Source organism: Leopardus geoffroyi, chromosome B2 (assembly GCF_018350155.1).
Source record: "Leopardus geoffroyi isolate Oge1 chromosome B2, O.geoffroyi_Oge1_pat1.0, whole genome shotgun sequence".
Lineage (NCBI taxonomy): Eukaryota > Metazoa > Chordata > Mammalia > Carnivora > Felidae > Leopardus > Leopardus geoffroyi.
Window position 1 is genome coordinate 22,426,177 of NC_059332.1, and position 23,012 is coordinate 22,449,188.

Genomic DNA, 23,012 nt, shown 5'->3' on the forward strand with positions numbered 1-23,012 from the left:
TTACTAATCATTCCCTTAGGGGCAAAGTTACCCCCAGTTGACAACCACTGGCCTAGAATGACCAACCTGTCCAACTTACCAGGAATTGCATGGGTTCCAGGGTGCAGGACTTTCGGTTTTAAGATTGAGACTGTCCACCCTAATTCTGCCCTAACTCCACCCCTTCTGTTAGAACCTCCTTCCTATCTCTAGGAGCTTCTCAAAACTGAATATGTGTCCTATGGACACTTATTCAAATGCAGATCCTAATTCAGTAAGCTGGGGTGGGTTCAAAGAACCTGCTTCTCTAATGAGCTACCAGGTGACGGCTGTGCTTTTGGGCTGCAGACCACACTGAGCAGCAAGCAGCTGCACTGGAAGGGCCATACCTTCTGGTAACCCAAGGCTTCTATAGAGCTGATTCCGTGGGGATCCTCTGGGGGGTTGCTGGAGCAGTGCCTCCCCACCCCAACTGCACATTAAAGTCAACTGTCCTGGAACATTTAAAATAATGCCTGGGCCCCAGCCCCCAAAACTCTGATTTAATTGGTCTGTGGTGGGACTCAGCAGGGCAGGTTTTTAAATGTCCCCAGGTGATTGTGATCTGCAACCAGGATTGAGAACTGCAGTCAGAGGCTCAAGACCATCACAGCATCTTCTCATCCATGAAGAGACTTTGACATAGATGATGAGCATGGCCTGATGTACCCTCGCCTGTGGGATGACAAGTCAGGGGGCCTTCCCTGTGCCCTGGCTCACCCCACACAGAGTCCTGTCCTCATTTCAGATTTCTTCAACTGGGGACTGTCCCTTGCACTTCAAGTATGGAGCATGGGAATCATTCCTTTCAATAACTTCCACAGGGAGAAGGAATCTTGGGCCAAAGGCAGACAGCAGTGGTGGAGATGTTCAATTCCGTAAACCTTTACAGAGCCTGTGTCTGGGTGTGGGGATGGGGGCGTGAGCCACCCATTTCCCCGTTGAGCCTGCCTGCTGGGCTGATAACACAAAAGTGGCCTTTGCTCTCTTGAATCCTGGGCAGTGGCAAATGAGAATGATAGAGAAAGTGGGCAATGCTGCCAAACAGAACCTCACTGTTTTACTCAGAACCACAGGAGAGTATTCCTGTCCTCAGCCCGGATGGTGAGCAGAAGGGATCCCAGACCACCCCTCCACCATTTTCCAAATGCCCTCATCCTCACTGGCCTGTCCTCAACACCTGAAAGCTAACAGCAGTGACTTGAGGAAACAAGGATTTGGCACAGAGGTCTTTTAAGTTGCAAATAGAAAGGGGGTGGGAGAGAGCTGAATGCCTAGGGTAAAAACTGGTTTCAAAGGCTTCTTTCTCTTAAATAGAAAAATCATGTCAGATTGGTACATAAAAGGCTGGAAAGAAAATGTGGAGCACTACAAGGGAAGGGTTTAAGTAGTTGACAGTTTTGCTTAACGGTGGCCTATGGCCTATGAGATATTTCTTGTTGTATGAAGTGACCTTGGGTTTCACTACTCCACATCTGCCATCTTGATATTGTCCTTGGTCAGCTCAAAGCAGCCCCAGTTAAAACCCCTTGGTCTTTGACTTTAAACATCTCTGTAGCGGCTTTGTGTTTCTACAACAGCAAAAGCACTGTTGGGAGCAAATTGGCTCATTTTCTCTAGTAAGGCTTACTGGATATTAAATTTTCTAGCACATTCCTGTTTTACCTGAGAAGCAGGAGGTTTTGTCCTTGATTGACTCTGTTCCATTTGCCCCTGACCTTTGCTGTGCTTCTGGTGGATGCTGGGCTAGTATGGGAAAGATGGGGCACTTGGGGCCAAGTCAAGCAGGTCTCACTCCGGGCCTAATGCTCTGTATGTTTGTTTCTCCCCCGCCAGTCAAGAAACAGGAAGTGCTGATCAGAGCAGGCGAGTACATGAGCCAGCTGCTAGAGCAAGGGTTCCTGCACTTCTTTGTCACAGCGCGTGTCAGTGAGACCAGGGACGTTCTGGCCAAGCAGAAATCCACCGTGCTGGCGATCCCCAAGCTCATCATCAAGGTCAGTTTTACCATCTCAGATAAGGGAGAAGGAAAGGTTGTTGATCAGACAAATAGGCTTAGTGCGTGCGTGTGTGTGTGTGTGTGTGTGAATGTCCTGCTCTCAAAAAAAAAAAAAAACAAAAAACAAAAAACATGAGGAGGGGTGAGCTAAGCTCCTCCTGTTCTTTGAAAGAAGTAAACTGCCCTATATATAGACACACACATAGAACACTTTTCTCTCCTCTCCAGATTTAAATATATAGATGTGGCTGCAGATATAAATATAACCTATGGGTATAAACATACTTGTGGAGGAAGATAAAGATGTGTAATGGATACAGATAGAATTTCAGTGTCTCCAGAATAAAGTGGGTCAGGCGTGGCATGAAATGGAAACCACTGGGATCATCTCCCACCTGTGTTGGGGCAGTAATGTTGTTCATGGAGATATAACTGTATACCGTAGAATGCACACACTGAGATGTCAGCTTGGTGATGATGACTTTTTATATATGTATACACCTTGCAACCACTAGTCAGATAAAGGCATAGAGGATTCCCAAAATCCCAAAAAGTCCTCATCCTCGTGTCTTTTCCAGTCAATAACCCCCACCCCCCACCCCCCCATCCACCAAGACAACCACCTTTCTGACTTCTGTCACCATAGGGTTAGTTTGACTGTTTGGCTACTAGTTTTAATGTTGTCTCTCCATTTACCACCAGAAATCTATGCCCAAGTGGTTCAAAGGAATTTGGCAGAGGAGGGCTGAGGATGGGTGGGAATGGAAGACAAATATAGCAACCTAGTCGCTCCCTCTTTTGGGGGAGCACTGGCAGCATCTGTAACCACATCCTGAGACACCTTCCTGCCCTATGAGCAGAAATCCACACCTCCATCCATGTCCTTGGAGTATGACACCATTTGTGAGCCTTACCCATGGATTAGAGGCCTTCCCAAGTTGCTGAAGAACATTTTTCCTGAAGTGATTAAAAGAGTTAGCACAGGTCTTAAGCTTCATTCTTCTAAAGTGATAATCAAAGTTTACCAAGTTGTGCATATTTTAAATGCCCCTAAAGGTGGTGGGGGAGGGGAGGTAGCACTCCTTGTGTCCTATGAATCACTTGCTGTGAATCATTTGTAAAGCTAATGACTATCCTGTAGCATTCAGTGGGTCTGTCACTGAGTCTTGGCACCCGTGTTGATGGCACTTGAGGACCGTGACATGAGTCACCCTAGGCGGCTCATCCAAACACAGACCCGTCATGCCCATTGAGACAGAGAGCCCAGGCCCTTCATTTCAAGGAAGGCTTAAGTCATCACGTGTCTTTGAGCCTTTCCACTCAGGCACCACCCACAGCGGTCTGTCACAGCACCATCCAGGAAAGAGGCCTTAGGAGACAGAGGGAAAATGAGTGTGTGTAGAGTCTGCAGGCAGAAGAGGAAACAAATGCATGGAGGGGTAGCAGAGGGCTCCTCCAGAGGTGTGTCAGTGCTGTGAGAACACAAAATCAGTAGCATCAGGTGCTGGTGCATAACCAGGGCGGGGCCCCCCCTCCCATGGCAGGTGCTCCCTCGGGGGCAGGGCCGCGTGCTCCGCTTCATTATGAACCCATGCCCTGTGCCTGTGAAGGGGCCCAGGAGGAGCCCCTCCAAGCTGCGGAACCCTCAAACCACAGCATAAGATAGAATTTAATTGCACTGCTGCCAATAAACTGGATGTATAAAGGCAAGTAATCCTTTTCGTCTTTTAGACATTATTTTTTTAAGTTTATTTATTTATTTTGAGAGAGGGAGAGAGAGCATTAGTGGAGGAGGGACAGAGAGAGAGAATCCCAAGCAGGTTCCACAACACCAAGGCAGAGCCTGATGCAGGGCTCAAACTCACCAACCATGAGATCATGACCTGAGCTGAAATCAAGAGTCAGATGTTGAACCAACAGAGCCACACAGGTGCCCCAATCTTTTAGACATTATTTCTGTGAAGGATTATTTGTTGGCTATCTTCTGGGTTGACTTAAAAAGCAGTGTGATGAAAATGCCTTCTGCCACAAGTTGAGTGACCTGGGCAGGGCAAGTGTCCTTTAAAAGAGTTGCAGGGTCAGTTTTCCTTTTAATTTTTATTTCCAGAAAGGGATGGGGGATGCTGTTCCTGGAGGAAACTTATTTAGAGGCAGGGTCATTGAACCAGGACTCCAGCATGAGTGAGATGGAAATCCTGGTTCCTGTCCAGTGCTGTTTGTGCAGGAAAGGAGGCAGGAGCAGCTTCACATCAGCTGCCCCTAAACCACTAACCTATTAACCATATCAGCCCCAGGGATGCACTAAATCCAAGCAAGGGAAGAGGTTCTCCTGGATAAAGCACCTCATATGCTAAAAGCCATCCAAATGCCCCTGAGCTGTGAAAGGCCCTGGTTCCAGAAACTCTGGCTCACAGGCCTGGGCCCTAGGATGCTGCTTAGCCTACTGGAGAAATAAAATACGGAGTTGTGTGTCCAGGTAGCCATTCCTACCCTGAGAGTGACCAACAGAGGGAAAGAGGACACAGAGAACAGGAGAGAAGGGGGGAACAGGAGAGAGGGAGAGAGGAGAGGAGAGGAGAGGAAAGGAGAGGAGAGGAGAGGAGAGAGGGAGAGGGGAGAGGAGAAAGAAAATGTTATGTTGAAACATTGCCCAGGAGACCTCAGGGAGAGGGGTTAGACAATTTGTCTAAAGCAGGAGTTGGCAAGGGAGTCAAACACCATGAAAGCACAAAAGCACAATGGCTCAGGGGTCCACAATTACTTAGGACACATGTTCCCAAATTCTAGGAAAAATCTAGAACCCTTTGTTGATCTCTTTGAGCCTGGATCAGGCCCAGAGCAGACAGACTTTCTCAAAGTCACTGTGATGAATATGCTGGGCACAGGGTGATACCACATGAGACGCAAAGGGTTAGGAGGACATGACTGTCCAGCCCATCCAGTTTCATTTGGGACACCAGCATATGGTGATGACAATGACAGCAGCTAGGAACCACTGATCTCTAGATTATTATACTTCTCTTGTATTATATTAGTTAATCTTCATGACCATCCTATGAGGTAGGTATCATTGCAGTCCCCATTTTATAGATGAGAAAACAGAGGCCCCAGGGGGGTGGTAGCATCTTAGTAAAAGGGCTCTGGAGCCAAATTCTCTGAGATCAAACCTGCTTCTCATGTGTGTGAGCCTGGACATGTCACTTAATCTATCACACCTTCTGTTTTCTCCTCTGCACTAGAGCCGTGCTCACCTCATAGATCGTTGTGTGTGTGTAATGAGTTGATGGATACCTACGTCCCATGCAGAGTAAACACTGAGCATCTGGGGGCATTGTTAGTATGGTTGCCATTCTGTCCATAAAGGACTTGCCCACAATCACGTGCTGATCAGGGAAGGAGTGGAATTTTTCTGACCATGCAGATAACCACAAGGCTACACTACTCTCACATGGGAACTTCCATGGAAAGTGCCTGCCTTAACGAAGGGTCTGTGTTCTTCAGGGGAAGAGAGATCACCTTGGGTTGAGGCATCAAAACTCAAGGCTGCAGAACAATAGGCCATCCTCAAGGAATGGCTAACATCTCAAGCAACAGGCAAGGAGAGAGATGGACAGCCCATGGAAAGAGCTAGAGGCCTGCCTTGACTGGAGTCGAGGGTGGCAACAGGAGACTAGTGAAGATAAACCTAGAAAGGCAGCTCAGAGTCATTTTTGCCTGAGAATTTATAATAGGCTGTGAACAGAAGCTCCAGTGAAGATTCCAGAGAATGAATGTAACATTATTGTCAGCTCTGCCCTCCCAATAGAACCCTGTTTTCTTTCTCCTTTTTCTTCAAAGCCTCTGTCCAAGGCACTCCCTTCTTCCATGAGTCCCCAGCCTCAGCCTTGGGACTGGAGCAGCCTGGCAACCAGTGTGCTGCTGTCCTTACCTTGCTCCCTTTGTAGAGTAAATAAAGATCAACCTGGAACAATATTGGCCCACCTATCTGAACCCATGTCACTGTCAACCAAAGCAGTTAGCTCAGTGGACATGTCCTTACATCCTAAGGGGCCCCGTCTGGGACTACATTTGTCCCTGTGAAAATAAAGATTGAGACTAGGTTAAATCATGCTCCCAGTTAGCTATCCCCAGCACCCACCGTGTGTGGCCTTAGATGATCCGCACGTGGAAAATGGCAGAGAGAGACACCCAGTAAACTTTAATGAACATGTATCTCTTTTTCCGTGCTATCAAAAAACATTTTGTTGGGGCGCCTGGGTGGCTCAGTCAGTTGAACACCGATTTCAGCTCACGTCATGATCTCACGGTTTTTGGGTTCGAGCCACATGTCGGGCTCTATGCTGACAGCTCAGAACCTGGAGCCTGCTTCGGATTCTGTGTTTCCCTCTCTCTCTCTGCACCTCTCCTGCTTGTGCTCTGTCTCTCTCTTTCTCAAAAATAAAATAAACATAAAACATTTAAAAGAAACCATTTTGATGAGAAAAGTATATTTTGTTAAAATCAGACATAGAGTTTTTCTCATGTGTTGATGGTTGTAAGACCCTGAAAGTCAGGAAAAGACTTCACAGTCTTGATTTTTAGTGAACAGCCGCTTTTGGAGAGAATGGGGCTATGGAGGGAGGCTGGTTGTCCTCCAGGCTAACAACTGGCTTGCCTGCAATCTGTGGCGTGTAACATGGGGACAGCATTCTGGTGGGTTTCTCCCACTCTCAGCAGGGAAGGCTTCGGTTTTCATGTCCTCTAATCAACTAGGGTGATAACACCCAGAGGGACGCTGGCAGGCCCTTCAGCAAAGAGGCAGAACAGCACAGTGGCTTCAATGGCTGGAGTTGGATTTCCTGGGTTCATTATCCTATACTAATTGAGCTAATTACTCAACCTCCTCACGTGTAAAGTACTGACTTGGTTGAGTTTCTGGGAGGGATTGTTGAAATAATCCCCATAAGGGACCTAGAATGGTACCATAATCATAGTATGCACTCAACCATTGATGCCTAGCCACCACCTTATTTTCTCTTCTCCTCCTCTCCCTCCTTTCTCTCTCTCTCTCTCTCTCTCTCACACACACACATCCTCTCTCTGAACTTCTATGTCCCCTTTTACAGAATGTGTAACACATTAATAATTATTACTCTTATTATTCAATACAGCCACATGCAAAAATTCACATTTGTGGGGCGCCTGAGTGGCTCAGTCGTTTAAGCGTCCGACTTCAGCTCAGGTCACGATCTCGCAGCCTGTGAGTTCGAGCCCCGCGTCGGGCTCTGGGCTGATGGCTCAGAGCCTGGAGCCTGCTTCTGATTCTGTGTCTCCCTCTCTCTCTAACCCTTCCCCATTCATGCTCTGTCTCTCTCTGTCTCAAAAATAAATAAAACGTTAAAAAAATTTTTTTTAAAAATTCACAGTTGTGAGTATTAACATCAGTGATGGTTGTGAGAATGCTTAGACCACACCAAGACCTGGTAGTTGCTGATAAATGTCCCCTGCCTGGTCACATCCATGCCTGTGAATCCAGCTGGCACACCCCAGAGAATTGCTTAGGGTAGCATGTGGCCGTCTAGCCTATAGTGAACATAACCTTATTTGGTGACATCAAATTTGACCTCTGGGTGTTCAGCAATGCACCGTTCCCTGTGGAACCCTCACAGGAGGGGAAAGACCCTCAAAGTGCCTGGGGTAAGACTGAGAGACGAGGCATTCATCTGTTCCTCAGACGACCTCCATTCAGTATCTGGGAAATAAACTCTTCCAAGTGCCATTCTAAAACAGCTCTTTCGTATTATCACGTGGAACACACCCTGCAACCTTTGCAGAACGTCAGGAAACAGCAGTAGAACTAATTTTCTCCTATGAACTGGGAACAATTTTGTGAGAAGAAAACATAACCACTTTCTACTTGTGTGATTTTTAAAAAATTACAACCATGACCCCTATGTTTATAGCAGCATTATTTATAGTAGCCAAGATACAGAATCAGCCCAAGTGCCCATAGATGGATGAATGGATAAAGAATATGGGAGAGGTGTGTGTGTGTGTGTGTGTGTGTGTGCAAAAGAATATTTTTCAGACATAAAAAAGAATGAAATCTTGCTATTTGCAGCAACATAGATGGAGCTAAAGAGTATAATGCTAAGCGACATAAGTCAGAGAAAGACAAATACCATATGATTTCACTCATGTGGAATTTAAAAAACAAAACAAACAAGCAAAGGGGACAAGATAAGAGAGACAAATCAGGAAGCAGACTCTTAACTCTACAGAACAAACTGATGGTTACCATGAGAGGGGGGGTGTTGGGTGAAACAGGTGATGCAGATTAAAGAGGACACTTGTGATGATGAGAACAGGGTGTTATATGGAAGTGTTAAATCACTGTATTGTACACCTGAAACTAATATCACACTGTATGTTAACTAACTGGAATTAGAATAAAAACTTAAAATTAAAAAATAAATTTTTAATTACAGCTATCAACACACAGGTGTCCCCAAATTAAAAAAAAAAAAAAAATCTTTTAAACATTTAAAATGAGAACGATTGACTGTTTCCAAGCTTTTTGAAAAAAAAAATTTAATGTTTATTTATTTTTGAGAGAAGGAGAGACAGAGCATGAGCAGGGGAGGGGCAGAGAGAGAGGGAGACACAAAATCTGAAGCAGGCTCCAGGCTCTGAGCTGTCAGCACAGAGCCCGATGCAGGGCTCGAACCCACAAACCGTGAGATCATGACCTGAACCAAAGTCAGACTCTTAACCGGCTAAGCCATCCAGGTTCCCCTCCAAGCTTTTTCAACAGCATTTTGAGGGGCGCCTGGGTGGCGCAGTCGGTTAAGCGTCCGACTTCAGCCAGGTCACGATCTCGCGGTCCATGAGTTCGAGCCCCGCGTCAGGCTCTGGGCTGATGGCTCAGAGCCTGGAGCCTGTTTCCGATTCTGTGTCTCCCTCTCTCTCTGCCCCTCCCCCGTTCATGCTCTGTCTCTCTCTGTCCCAAAATAAATAAACGTTGAAAAAAAAAAATTTAACAGCATTTTGACCTGCCTCACCTCCTCCCCCACCCTGAGGTTGGGCCCCGCCCCCACCTGTATAGGTGTTGGCCAAGAGTGACATGAGCAAGATTTTATTTTTATCTTTTTTAGTTGTTATTTTTAAATTTAAATTCAAGTTGGTTAACATATAGTGTAATAATGATTTCAGAAATAGAATTTAGTGATTCATCACTTACATATGACACCCAGTATTCATCCCAGCAAGTGCCCTTCCTAATGCCCATCACCCATTTAGCCCATCCCCCGACCCAACACCCCTCCAGCAACCCTCAGTTTGTTCTCCGTATTTAAGAATCTCCTATGGCTTGTCTCCCTCTCTGTTTTTATCTTATTTTTGCTTCCCTCCCTCTATGTTCATCTGTTTTGTTTCTTAAACTCCACATGAGTGAAATCACATATTTGTTTTTCTCTGACTAACTTATTTCGCTTAGCATAATACCCTCTAGTTCCATCCACCCATGTTGTTGCAAATGGCAAGATTTCATTCTTTTTGACTGCCAAGTAATATTCCATTGTTGTGAGCAATAATTTAAATGTTAAATTATTTTTGAGAGAGAACACGAGAAGGGAGGGGCAGAGAGAAAGGGAAACAGAGAATTCCAAGCAGGCTCCACGCTATCAGCACAAAGCCTGATCTGGGGCTCGAACCAACTAATGTGAGATCATGCCCTGAGCTAAAATTAAGAGTCAGTCACTTAACTGACTGAGCCACCCAGGCATCCCAGCGTGAGCATATTTTTTCCATTGGATAAAAGAATTTTCTTCCCTCTGATTCTTCCCTTTTAGCCATTCACTCATTTATTCATTCATGTATTCAGTTCATTCAACAAATAGTTATTTGGTGCCCACTCCATAAATAGGTTTTAGCAAATGCTCTTAAAAAAATAACCAGAGAAAAGGTCAACACCAAGAACATTTTTATTGACTTTTTCTTTGAAATAGGGAGAGATTGTTGATTTTCCTTCTAGCAGTGGCTGCTCTAGGTCAGTTCCAGAAGCACAGTTGCTGTTTTCTCACATGGGTTGGCTACCGTGTATACAGAGCCTGCAAAGGGAGGGAATTCACAGAAATCAACAGGCAGAATATCAGCAGGACCAGCACTGACCAGTGGGGTCTCAGCTTTCTGGGCTTGTAGTCATAAGGATAACACAGGCCACATAGGAAATGTCTCCCCAGCATGGGTGCCAAGACCTTCCTCTGAGTGGGCCCCACTCCAAGCCAACACCCACATTGGGGCAGGCTGCACCCAGCCTGGGGATGGGGGAGGTAGAGAGGGGACCAAATCCATCCCACTCTCCACCTGCCATGCCAAAAAAGGAGTGCCCTTTTCCTAACTTGCACAGATAAACCCCAGTGCTGGCCCCACATCCACATCTCTTCTGACTTGGAACACCATCAGTTTTTCTTAACTGGCACTCAGCATTCTTACTGAGATTAAGTGTAGAATCCTTTTTGCTCCTTCTCTGCTTGTGCCCCCCAAGCTCCCATTTTAACCAGGGTAGAGCAAGGCAGAGGGTGGTTGTGGGGAGTGCCCAAGCCCTACTCCTCCAGCATCCCAATGCATAGACCTGTGCCCTGGAGGGGAGGGTAAAACTGGGAAACCACTTGAGAAATGAATGTCGCCATGACGGTTACTGGGTAAATTGTGAGACGTTCCTATAGTTGCATTTTGTTCTGCGACCGCTTAAATATTGATACCTTCCAGCGAGGAAAAAAAAAAATGAAAACAAAGACTTGGTGTTCTAAATGTCCCCTGAACCCCGACCCATTTTTCCTTCCCTTGTCTCCAACCAAGCACATTTGTCCCTTCCAACCTCCCTTGGGTTCTCCATGTCTCTTTCACATGTCTGGGTCACCAGGACCATAGGTCACCAGGCAGGCTGGCACAGGGCCGTGGGGACCTGGGCTTCTCCACTTCTCTTTCAAGTGTTGGTGGAGGCTGGCAGCTTCTCTGCTTTGTGACTCTCTTCTTCAGTACCTGAGAAACTATATCTGCATCATTCCACATAAGAGAACTCATGGGTGAGAAGGATTTCATGGTCACTCTGGCAACATGATATCCCTTTAAACCTCAACTGCGTTTAGATTCAATAAATTCTATGTTTCAGATGCTCTGCCAGATGATTTCACATATAATATCACATTGAATCCTCCCAGTAACCACACAAAAAAACCAAGGCCCAGAGAGTTCAAATGACTCAGTCCAAAGACATACAGTGGCAACCCCATTGTCTTTAGACCCTGATTCCAGCACGTTCCCCTCGGTTTCCTCCAATTGTGGTCCCTTTCTGTGTCCCAACCACTACAGTTGTGCCCCTTCCCACTGTCCTATCAATCTGTGGAGAAAAACAAAGACGTCAGCCCTGATGGGCTGTAAGTATCCCCAAAGGGTCCCAGGTGGGGCACCGTCAGCCATGACACTACATGCTCGGGGAGCTGACTCTCCACCCAATCATGGCTGTTGGTCACAGAGGAGCAGACAGTGGGTGTGCTCCGTCAGCCAGGAGAGAGCATCCTAGAGTACGTCTGTGAGTGAGCCCGGCCACTGTAAACTGAGCATTTGCATCTCCCCACTCAGCACAGCCATCGAACAACCTAGACTTGGGAATGCAAATGAGAAATTGCTGCTAACTGAGATGCCTAAAACATAATTTCTTCTCTATATTTCCTGTTTGCTATTTTTTAATCGTAAAAAACACACACACAGACACAAAGTAAAACTTCAAGAATAACGAATCTCACCTACCTTTATATGATCCCACTATGTTCTAAAATGATATCTCTATCTTTACCTTAAATGGAAAATCCTATTATCGTCAAGTAATATATCAAGGCCCCAAGGCTACCCTGTCACATTTTACTCTGGCATAGGAATCAGATTCTTTTCCCATGAAGTCAAACACAAAGAGTTGGGTTGTACATATATTTTCAAATTTAGTTCAGGTTCTAGTATAATCATCGTGCTTACCCGGAAGTTTAGTGGTAACAGAAGGTAATACTGAGAATGATTCTTCAGTGGATTTCAGAAAATGAAGAAGCTATTTTCATTTTTAAAAATTACTATTTTTGCCTCTCTTCTGTCAGAGATGACAGTGTACGTAATGTTTAAAGATGAATGTTTCGGAGTCAGAAAGACCTAGATTCATATCTGTGTTCTGCCAATTTACTAGCTCTGTAACTCGGGTCCTTTGATTATCTTCTAAGTGTCAGAATGACATCAGTTGAATGAAGATGATGATAATGTTTGCCCCCAAGCCCATAGGGAGGGCTGGAGGGAAGACTATGTAAGTAAAATTATGAGTACAATGCCTGCATTACTAAGTAAACACTAAAAATAATGTGAGGTGCTATCGCTATTGCTAATGACTAATTAGTAACTACCAATTAATTAATAACTAGTTACTATTATTGCTATTATTGCTATCAGTATAGGGGGTGCGGTTAAGCCAAGACTCTGGCACCAGATTCTCCATATTCAAGTCTTACTTCCCCTACTATTGTCCATGTGACCTTGAACAAGTTACTTAACTTCTCTGTGCCTCAATTTCCTCATCTATAAAAAGAAGATTCAATACCTACCTCATAGGGTTGTGAGAATTAAATAATAAATATAAGTAAATCACTTAACAAAAATTGTCCAATAGAACTTTCTATGATTATGGGAATATTCTAAATCTGCACTGTCCAATATGATAGCCACTAACCACAGGTAGTTATTGAGTACTTGAAATGTAGCTAGTACAATTAAGGACTGAATTTTTAATTTAATTTAATTGATTTTAATTTAAATAGCTACATGTGGCTAGTGGCTACCATATTGGATAGTGCAGACTTAGAACATTGCCTGACTACCATAAAACCATTAGTATTATGTAGTAAATGCTAAACTCAGCAGTGGTTGTGCTGGTGCTGGTAAGCAGAGTTCACAAATAAGAAGCTACTTATTACCAGCAAGGCTAGAGAAGAAAAAATGTATTTTCCAGTAATACATGTAATACATTATTGATGGCACTTGAAGTAAGTGTTGTGAGGTGAACTAATAATAAACTCTGTGAATTATATTGCTACCTAAACTACTTCTTTCTCAAACTTTTTCCCTCATTTCATTTCAATTTTGAATACAGTTATGCATATTATAAAGCATATGCTCCATGGAAGAGAACTTGTGACTTCCTACAAAGTAATTCCCTCTAAAAGTTTACATGTATGTGTGTGTATCTGTGTTAGTAACTATCTTGTTCACAAAGAATCAAAATAGCTAGTCATTATCATTAAGCAGTATGATAGACAAGAACTCAGAATGTCAAAATTGGAGAATGGTATTTAACTTGGAAAATCATCATATTTTATGTCAACATTTAAAATCATATTTTCATTGGAGTGCCTGGTTCAGTTAGTTAAGTGTCTAACTTTGGCTCAGGCCATGATCTCATAGGCTCGTGAATTCGAGCCCCACATTGGGCTCTGCACTGACAATGCAGAGCCTGCTTGGGATACTCTCTCTCCCTCTTTCTCTCTGCCCTTCCCCTACTCATGCTCTCTCTCAAAATATATAAAAACTTAAAAAAAACAGATATTTTGGGGGCACCTGGGTGGCTCAGTCGGTTGAGCATCTCATGGTTTATGAGTTCGAACCCTGGGTTGGGCTCCGTGCTGATAGCTCAGAGCCTGGATCCTGTTTCAAATTCTGTGTCTCCCTCTCTCTCTGCCCCTCCCCTGCTTGCACTGTGTCTCTCTCTCTCAAAAATAAATAAAAACATTTAAAAATTTTTAAACAGATATATTTTTTTAAATATTTATTTACTTTCACAGAGAGACAGAGAGCATGAGCAGGGGAGGGGCAGAGAAAGAGGGAAAGAGAGCTCAACCTCACCCACCGTGAGATCATAACCTGAGCCAAAATCAAGAGTCAGACACAACTGACTGAGCCACCCAGGTGCCCCCAAAACATGTATTTTTAAATGGGATATTAAAAACAATCAGAGCCATCAAACACATGGAAAAGACTTTGATGTCATGCAGTATGACATAGACTTTATCTTTTTTCTTTGGCCTGAGTAATGGCTACCCTTCTCTAAAGTAAGTACACATAAAAGTTTCTCCCTGACCTAACTTTCTCTGGATTGCTTAGGGCTTCTTTTGTTTAACTTTTTATGATAGCAAGAAAATCCAAAATATAACTACAATGATATGGAATTATTTTTACAGCATGAAAGAGAGGGGAACGGTGAAGATTCCTTAAAAAATTAGATTTGGACAGACATTTTCATCCACGATGGCCTTCTCAGCATTTCGCAGATACCATAACATTCTCCTTGCTCAAATCAGCACATACTGTGAAAATACCATGTGTGCGTTCCATTTTCCTCAAAAGAAGGGAGGAACATATCTCCACTTAATTTCCCTAAACAGAAAACAGTGATGTTAAATGTTACACAGACTTTTGTATTTGGTTTGGTTAGAGTCTCTAGGGTTCATTATCATCTCAGTAGTCAGGCAAAGGAAGTTTAAATTCTGGGTACAGAAGGTGAATGTCGGGAAAAGGAAAATGAGTGTTCATTAACTGCAAAGGAAGCACTCTACAATGTGAGAATAGACCTCTCCTTTCATTGCCCCCATTCTCTCTGGCCTCCTGCCCACTCCATTGTTAGGGAAGCCTGGGCAGTATTTACATGCCCATGGTAGCAGCTGGCTACGATGATGACATCTGAGGGGAAACTGGTTAGGCGTGAAGATATCTGAGAAGGCTTAATCTTCAAGTCATGGCCAGATCTAAAGCCTATCCGTGAAGGCCTGAGCATGGGCACCAACCTCTCAAACACTAAATTTCCCCATCACTGTCAAGAGTGACCTGGAAGGATGCACTTGGCTTTCCACAGTGCAGGAATCTTCCTGCAGAGCTAGCATGGAAATTGGCGTATGGAAATAATTCTTCACCTGGAGCCCACAGACCCAGGGAGGGCCATAGACAGACCTTCTGGGTCTGTAATGAATCCTCTAAAACCACATGTGAGAGGTGTATGTATCTTGTATTCGTCACTGTGTATGTCTGTGTTGAGGAAGGGCCAGTAGCTATTATCAGATTTTTTGCAAGGGGCTTATGTCCATACTTGTAATAGCATGCCATGAAGATGGCAGATGGCTCTAAAATAGTTCTTCCCTGAAATTAAAGGGATCCTAGCAGACTTCTACCAACAGCATCTCTGAAGTAGCCCCACTTTCTCCAATTCAGTTTTTGTAAACATTATCTTTACCTTGTATTTTTTTTAAATGTGAAAGTCTTCTGAAATTTTTTTCCCAACTTATGAAAAATTTGTCAGCCACACTTGAGAATTAAGCCAAGAACACTAAGAGTATTCTAATAATGCACTTCTGTACTTCCAGTATCTCTATCGATAGAGTCGGGGCATCTGGGGAAGACAGTGAAAATTTCAGCCTGTCTTCCAAATGTGTTGTCTGCATCAGAGATTTTCAACTGGGGAGCAGTTTTCTAAGTTGGTTCCTAGAAATCAACAGGGGTGCTTAAAATAAACTTATTACAGGCTCTGCCTGAGATTCTGAGTTAATTGCTTGGGAGTGGGCCTACACCTCTGTGATTTTTAAAGTCCCCCAGCTGACTCTTTGTGCATGCCAGGCTGAAGACCACTGGTGACAGGCTAGACACACCACTTGGCATGCCATCTGTGCTCTCTTGGTGACACCTGCCATGGTCACCACCATGATCATTGCTCTACCCCCTGATCCCTCTGATGGCAGGATCCCCCACCCCCACCCCAGCGGGTGTGGATTTGAATGTACTAAACACAGAGCATTGGGCTGCAATTTTCATTTTTCTCATAGATTTTTAAAATCCCATAGACATAAATTTAGACACAAATTGTGTCTTAAACAGTGAAGCAATGAAGATTTATTCTTTACTGCAGATTCAGTAAGTGAGAGTCTTTTTCCTGGGCATTATCCTTCCTCTTTCCCTCTATTCATAAAAAGGTTCATTTCCACATGATTTTTTTTTCTATATTATATGTCTGCTTAAAGAAATGGGGTATAACAATGGCTGGGCTGTTATGTAGAAAACTCAATCAATAAATTCCATTGTTAAACAGTGAAATTAATTTCACAAATGTTTGCTGGGCACTGGCTACATGTTGGAGTTGAAAGTGCACTAAAATATAAACATAAGCTGAATAAAACAAGCTACCTTGAACATTGCTATTCCAAAAACAGTATGAGCCATAAGCTATGGAGCTTCTGTCTCATGCTATGCAGTGTTTTAGCTATTTTACATGCATTTTCTCATTTTACCCTTTTCTTAGAAAGGAAGAACTACTATTATTATTCCCAAGTTGTATAGAGCTTATGCAGATCCATCCATTCAGCATACATACCTCTGAAACAAACAAGCAAACCCCATAGCCACCTGGCCATTTTCCAGCTCACTGGGTTGGTGTTGGGAAGGCATACCATTCCTGGCACCTAATAAACACAGCCAAAGAGCCAACAGTAATAGCATTCCATGTCAGCAACCCCATGGGAATGTCAGTCCAGTCTTAGAGACAAGAAAACTGAATCTCAAAAAGGTTAAGTAAGGCCCCACCACTAGTAAGTGTTGAACTGACACTGAACTCAGGCCACCTCATGTGACACTTTGCCAAATACCCAATCCTTCTGAGACTTGTCATAGATAAACTCACTAACAAAGAGCCTTACTCTCTCCTGGACTCAGGTGTTGTAGCTGTGGATGAAAAGTCTTTTTGTCCTATTTTAGCGTCCAGATTCCTTTTCTTCAAGTTCCACAGTGATGACTCCCTCTTTGGCCATATTTCTTCGAAGTGTGCCTAAAAGTAAGAAGGCTCAGTCACCCTGGAGCCATCTCTTCCTCTTGAACTTAGGAATTCCTCCACAGACACCGCCCCCCCCCCCCCACCGGTGTCCTGGCAGGAAGCTTGAGTCCTGTCCAGAAGCAGAGTTTGCCTGGCCACCCTCACCATGGAAATGTGTTGCTACACCAAGTGCACTTCCATCTCCTGCTGATAGATAGCAGCTGGTGGTCACGGCTATTAACCTGAGCTCTAATTAGGGTGGTTTTCCTAATGAAGAAAAGAGTGTGATCCTAATTAGTAATTTTCCATCTTTGTCTCAATAGGTATCCCCCAGTCAAAGCAATCAGCTAGCCTCATCATCCTGGTTCCATTGCCAAAGAATAACCATTCTGTAAAACCAGCAAAAGTGAAGATGGTTAAGGACACAGGAGAGCAGAAAGCTTTTATGTGCTGCTAATGAACTGCATTTTCCTCCCCCAACTCATGTCTTAGGTCCGCGGCACTAGGATGGTTGGTTCTGACATGGTGGTGACAGTTGAATTCACCAATCCTCTAAAAGAAACTCTGCGAAATGTTTGGATATACCTGGATGGTCCTGGAGTGACAAAACCAATGAGGAAGATGTTCCGGTAAGGCCTGGGGTGGGGACTGAGAAGGTGAGAAGTGACGTGGGCAGGCTCATCTTTCTCTGTCTTTTCCCAACTTACATATAATGCCCAAGGAATGTGTCTGAGAAGCTGCTGCCTTCTTATTGGCCATTTCTATGAGTCATGGGGTAAAAGTAGGGTTGACTTGACTGGCACTTCCATCATTTAATCCATAAAACCACCCTAATGAGGATGCTATTAGCATCTCCCTTGAGGTAGTAGAGGAGTTTGAGGCTTTGAGGGGTTGGCTGATTTGGCCCAAGTTTCACAGCTTGTAAGAGTAGTGTCGGGTGCCTGGGTGGCTCAGTCAGTTGAGCGTCCCACTTTGGCTCAGGTCATGATCTTGCAGTCCATGGGTTTGGGCCTCACGTCAGGCTCTGTGCTGACAGCTCAGAGCCTGGAGCCTGCTTCAGATTCTGTCTCCCTCTCTCTCTACTCCTCCCCCACTCACACTGTTTCTCTCTCTCAAAAATAAATAAACATTTAAAAAAAAATGTAGTGCCAAGATTCAGACTCGGAGTGGCTGATTCAGAACCTAAGTCTCAAGCATTGTGCCCTGCCACCTCCTCATGTAGCAGTGCTACTAATATCTATTGAGTACCTACTATGTGGCAGATATGATGCTGAAAGATGTCCCTTTGCAAGGGTCCTTTCTTCCCAACACCACCCCACAGATTTTGCCGACACATGCACTCTAGAACTGTTCCTTTCAACAGAATAAAGGTGAGCCTCAAGACTTGCAGACTGGGTTCTCAGGGGACCTCAGGCTCTGTGATAATAAGAATGAAATCGCTTCATCCATGCCTAGTGCAATTGGGTTGTGTGCTGCAGTTTCTGGGACTTCTACTGACAAAGAGTATCACCCAACAACACAGCCCATTTCATGGTCAGGTAGCTCCAATTGTTAGGAAAAAATTCTACCTCTTGATCCTACCCAGTGATCCTGTCATTTGGATTGGCACAGAACAAAGCCCAACTCTCTTCCACCTGGTGCCCTGCAAATGTTTGCAAACAACTGTCACATTTCTTCATACCTCCCCTGACTTCATCCCTCTGACCCTTGATGGGGCTTCAGCTTCTCCCATCTCCCACCTAACTCCGGTTTGTCAGGGCTTCTCTGAAATTGTGACACCCAGAATGGATCCCAATCTTTGAGGTTTATTACTTTCATTTCTACCACAAATAAGTCCCTGTCAGCATCAATCAATCTAGCATATTTCCTGTGGGTGACCTTCTAAAATAGAGAAGGGGAGGTGGAGGGCTGCGGAAAGTGCCTGATGATGTTAGGAATATCTTCAATGCGCCTTCTGAAAGCTACTTCTGAATCTGTGGGACCAGGCCAAGGCCTCCTTCACCCCTTCTGGGATGCCTTTAAAGAACACTTTGCCCACTAAGTGCTCTCTGCATTTCTTTTAAGTTACAGTGCTCACAGCCTTTGCAATCCCATTGTCCAAGAAATGCCTGCTGCCCATGAATGCAATAAACAACAGAGAAAATAATTTGAGTGCTTTTTAAAGAATGCAAGCACAAAACATAACACCCTTCCTGTGCTAATAGGAAAGTTGCAGGGAAAAAAAAATTAAATTAGAAATCATCTTCAGCCACAGGGAGAGGTCAGCAGTGATAGCCTTGCTTTTGTCAGAACCGATAGCCTTACTCACCCCTTCTCACACCTTCCCACTTGAATCAGATGCAAGAATCACTCAGGCAAAGTGAAACAAGTTTCTTCTTCAAAACAGCCCCCTGCTGCATCCAATTTTTCCTTCTCAGACGGTAACCCCAGAAGCTTCATCTGAAGCTACCAGAACCCCCTGGTCCCTGTACACCTTGGCTATGCCCCAAATCCCACCTTGATCACAGGCCAATGCATGAAAAAAGACCATCTGTGTGTTAGAAGAAAGATTAATGGTGTAAAGGCCCACCATTTGGAAGGCATAGGGCTCCAAGTGGGTTGAGTGTCTAGGCATTTATTGTTACTATCTTACATTGGGGTAGTGAAGTGGAGTGAATCATGGAAAGGATGGAAGAGTCCAGTCCCTACATGGACACAAGGCAAATGCCCTGCCCACACTCTTTTTTAAGGTACTATTGGTACTTACTTCCAACACACTGGTCTATTGCAGATAGATAACAGACAGAAAGCCAGGTCCTCAATCTGTTTTGGGAATCCAGATCCATAGGGTGGATCTCTCAATGCAAGGGTAGCTTTATTTCTCCTAGACTGTCAAACATTGGAAAGAACTTGAGAGAGAAAATGTTTAATACCTAGGGTGGGCTTGGGACTTTGGAAAGAGCACTATTCTCTCTGTCTCCTCCTGACTCCAGCACACACATTCACAACTAAGACCTGAGCCAGCCAGCACCCACATCCATATTGTCAGATAATTGCAAGAACTCCAGGGTATCCTCTCCTGCCAAGATCTGATCTAGAGTGGCAGATCCATGTAACAACTTGGACCCTTAAAAAGAGCAATTCTGCAGAATCAGAATCCTTCGTAAGAGTGTATTCCTTTTTAGGATACACATCTTGAATCGTCAAGAGAATCACTACCCCTACCTATCCACCCACATTCCTGCCAGGGCCCTAGAAGGCAAGGGGTCTCAAGCTCAAAGCAGGGAGCCTGGAAGGCAGGAGCCAGAAAACATGCAATTGAACTAGGAACAAGGAAGGCAGTACTGCTTGTTCCTTGTTCAGGGTAAGACCCAACTGTGCTCCGAGATGGTTTACCTGTCTGCCTTCTCCCACCGCCTCCCTCCTATCTCAGATGCTTGGAAGTGCTTGACCCCACAGACTCTCAGCTTTCAAGTTTCTGCACTTGATCCTTCCAGATCATCAAATAATTCATCTTCCAGATTCATTTTTCTCTTTAAAAAATGATCAGGTTCAGTAAGTTATTTCAAGAGAAAAGTTCCCTGACTTTGTAAATTTTGTTTTAAATTTTGAGTTTCTCAAGTAGGACAGAAGCTGAGGGCTAGACACACAGAGAACAACCCATAGATAGTTGCAGTTTATTGTAATAATAATCCCATTTGCCTGCATGTGTTCAAGATGATAAATGGCCAGCATATCCTGATAGCTCAGCACATTAACCGAGAACCATTTATCACAACATCTATCCCCAGGCAAATAGGATTATTCCAGTATTACTCCACTTACCAATATGGGTAAATGATTCTTTTCTCTTTCTGTACATAGTTATCTGTAAGTAAATGCATACTTAGACATGCAAGTGTATCTTCATTTATGAGTATCTTTGTATGATTCTCTTGAGTAGGGATGTATACATGTATGAGATACATGTACAAATATCGTTATGGGACTGAGTATAAGAGTAAGAACCAATAACAAAGTGAAGCTTGGGGATTATAGTTTCTGTTGGAGGTAGTCACCTGCATTACATGGCCCCAGACCAGATCCTTAAGCAGGATGACTATTTTGCTAAGTGTTTCTGATTGATCACTTGGGGAAACCAGGGAAGAAAGAATGAATGGACCAGGGTAAAAATAGCACAGCTCTTGAGAAATAAATATCTCAAAACATGTATTCATATTGAATTAATCACTGTAAATTAAGGACAGAGAACTGTTGCTCTGCAAACAGGCAGGGGGAGCTTACTTTCCTAGTTACATTACAGAGAGTTCAGGCAGAGGAAGCAATGACCACAAAGGGGATTGTGGTAATAATAATAACAATAGCAACAACAACAGTAATACTTTTATAAACAACACTGGGCACTTTACCATATTTTGCCATGCTTCCAAGTGCAGTACAAATAGTAATTCACCACCACCCTCCCCCCACTCTATTCAATATCCCACAGTGTCTGCTTTTTATAGGTGAAGAAACCCATAGTGAGGTCAATGTTTTTCAAACTTTGAATCGTAAAATCAACTTACTGAGTTTGAACAACACCTATATAGGTGATGTGTGTGCACTTTTCACATAATTTGCCTATTATATAATGGATGGAAATAGTGTATAGAATCACATTTATAAAGAACAAAAATAAGGAAAATAATTAGCAAATACTGAATTAACACATTTAGACCAGTAGTGTCAAAGTCAATGCCTAGAGCAGCTCCAAAGTGAGGAGTCCCCAAGGACTTAGATGCCTTTCCCAATTCACTGGGCACAGAGATAAGAGTTTGAAAAGAATTTCTTATTTAGTGCCTAGATTTCTAAGATTTGGGGCATTTCCCCTTTTTATTCCAGAGGATGTACACCCACAGCCAGCTAAAATACATAGATTTTAGCTCTATTTAAGGAAATTTGGGGGTTCTAAGTTTACATAGAATAGGTTAAACACAGGTATGGGGCCCCATATTTCTCCTTGTACTTTGGCTCTGCTTAAAGTGATGCTCTATGGCTCTGGCACCCAGGGACAAATGGGGGCTTACATAGCTGAGGTCTTTGAACCACTCCAGACTTTCCTTGACAGTTCCCCTTCCTTGTAACCACCCCAGTCTGAAGCTAGAGCATCCCCAGCTCTTTTGGTCTCTCAGTCCCTTCATGGTACTAGTAGTAAGTGCCATCCATTAGGGATGTATTCACAGAATGCCTCTGTACAACATGTTCCTCATTTCTGAGCATGAGCACACTCTTCATGTCCCCCAGCATATCTTTGTTCTTCCATGGTCTGGGCCATCAGACTGTGACTGTGGAGGATTCCATAGGATCTAATCTTCCTTGCTTGTAAAATGAAGTCACTAGACTAAATGATTTCTAAGTCCTTTCTAATTCTGATGCACTGTGCCTCAATAATCCCATGAAAGCAGGTCCCTTTTCTAATATACACATGGTGGTATATTCATCTCCCCAGTGCTCTCCCAGAGAAATGTTGGCCCAGGATTCCCTGCAAAGACACCCAGCACATACCCTCCCTGAGGGTCAGAGAGCAAAGACCAGGAATCCTCCATGAACAACACTGTAAGAAGCTCTTAATATTGAATAAAAGGGCATCTGTCTTGCTTGTGAAAAAAACAAAAAAACAAAAAACAAAAAAGCAAGTGCAGTTGTCAGAAAACTCATCTTTTGGCAGATATTGTATGAAATACAATAGTAGAAAGAGCATGAATTTGGGAATCAGAACATCTTGAGTCCAAAGCTCACCTCTGTCCATTAATAGCTGTGTGAACTTGGAAAATTGCTTCGCTTGTTTATCCCTCCACTTTTTTTCTTTTCTTTCTTTTCTTTTCTTCCCTTTTCTTTTCTTTTCTTTTCTTTTTCTTTTCTTCTTTGATACAGAGAGAGCATGAGAGCCGGGGAAGGGGCAAAGGGAGAAAGAGAGAGAGAGGAATCTCAAACAGGCTCCATGCCCAGTGCATATCCCGACCTGGGGCTCAACCTCATGACCATGAGATCATGACCTGAATGGAAAGCAAAAGTTGGACCCTTAACCAACTGAGCCACCCATATGCCCCTTCCTCCATTTTTCTTAACTATTAAATGTGTTAAATAGTATCTATCTCAAAGGACTATCGTGTA

At 43.9% G+C, this 23,012-nt stretch overlaps 1 protein-coding gene and 1 long non-coding RNA gene across 2 annotated transcripts in view; one reads left to right on the top strand and one right to left on the bottom strand.

The window, feature by feature from the left end:
- The window catches only part of F13A1 (coagulation factor XIII A chain), a 164,415-nt gene that overhangs the window by 138,865 nt on the left and 2,538 nt on the right, over positions 1-23,012 (top strand). The window contains exons 13-14 of the mRNA XM_045497495.1: positions 1,855-2,015; positions 17,373-17,509. Coding sequence (XP_045353451.1) covers positions 1,855-2,015; positions 17,373-17,509 — 298 coding nt within the window. The remainder of the gene's footprint in view (positions 1-1,854; positions 2,016-17,372; positions 17,510-23,012) is intronic.
- Positions 9,961-22,781, bottom strand: LOC123608076. The gene is made up of 2 exons (XR_006717075.1): positions 22,638-22,781; positions 9,961-10,104 (listed from the first exon to the last, which is right to left on the bottom strand). It is a non-coding gene; the product is annotated as an uncharacterized LOC123608076 (long non-coding RNA).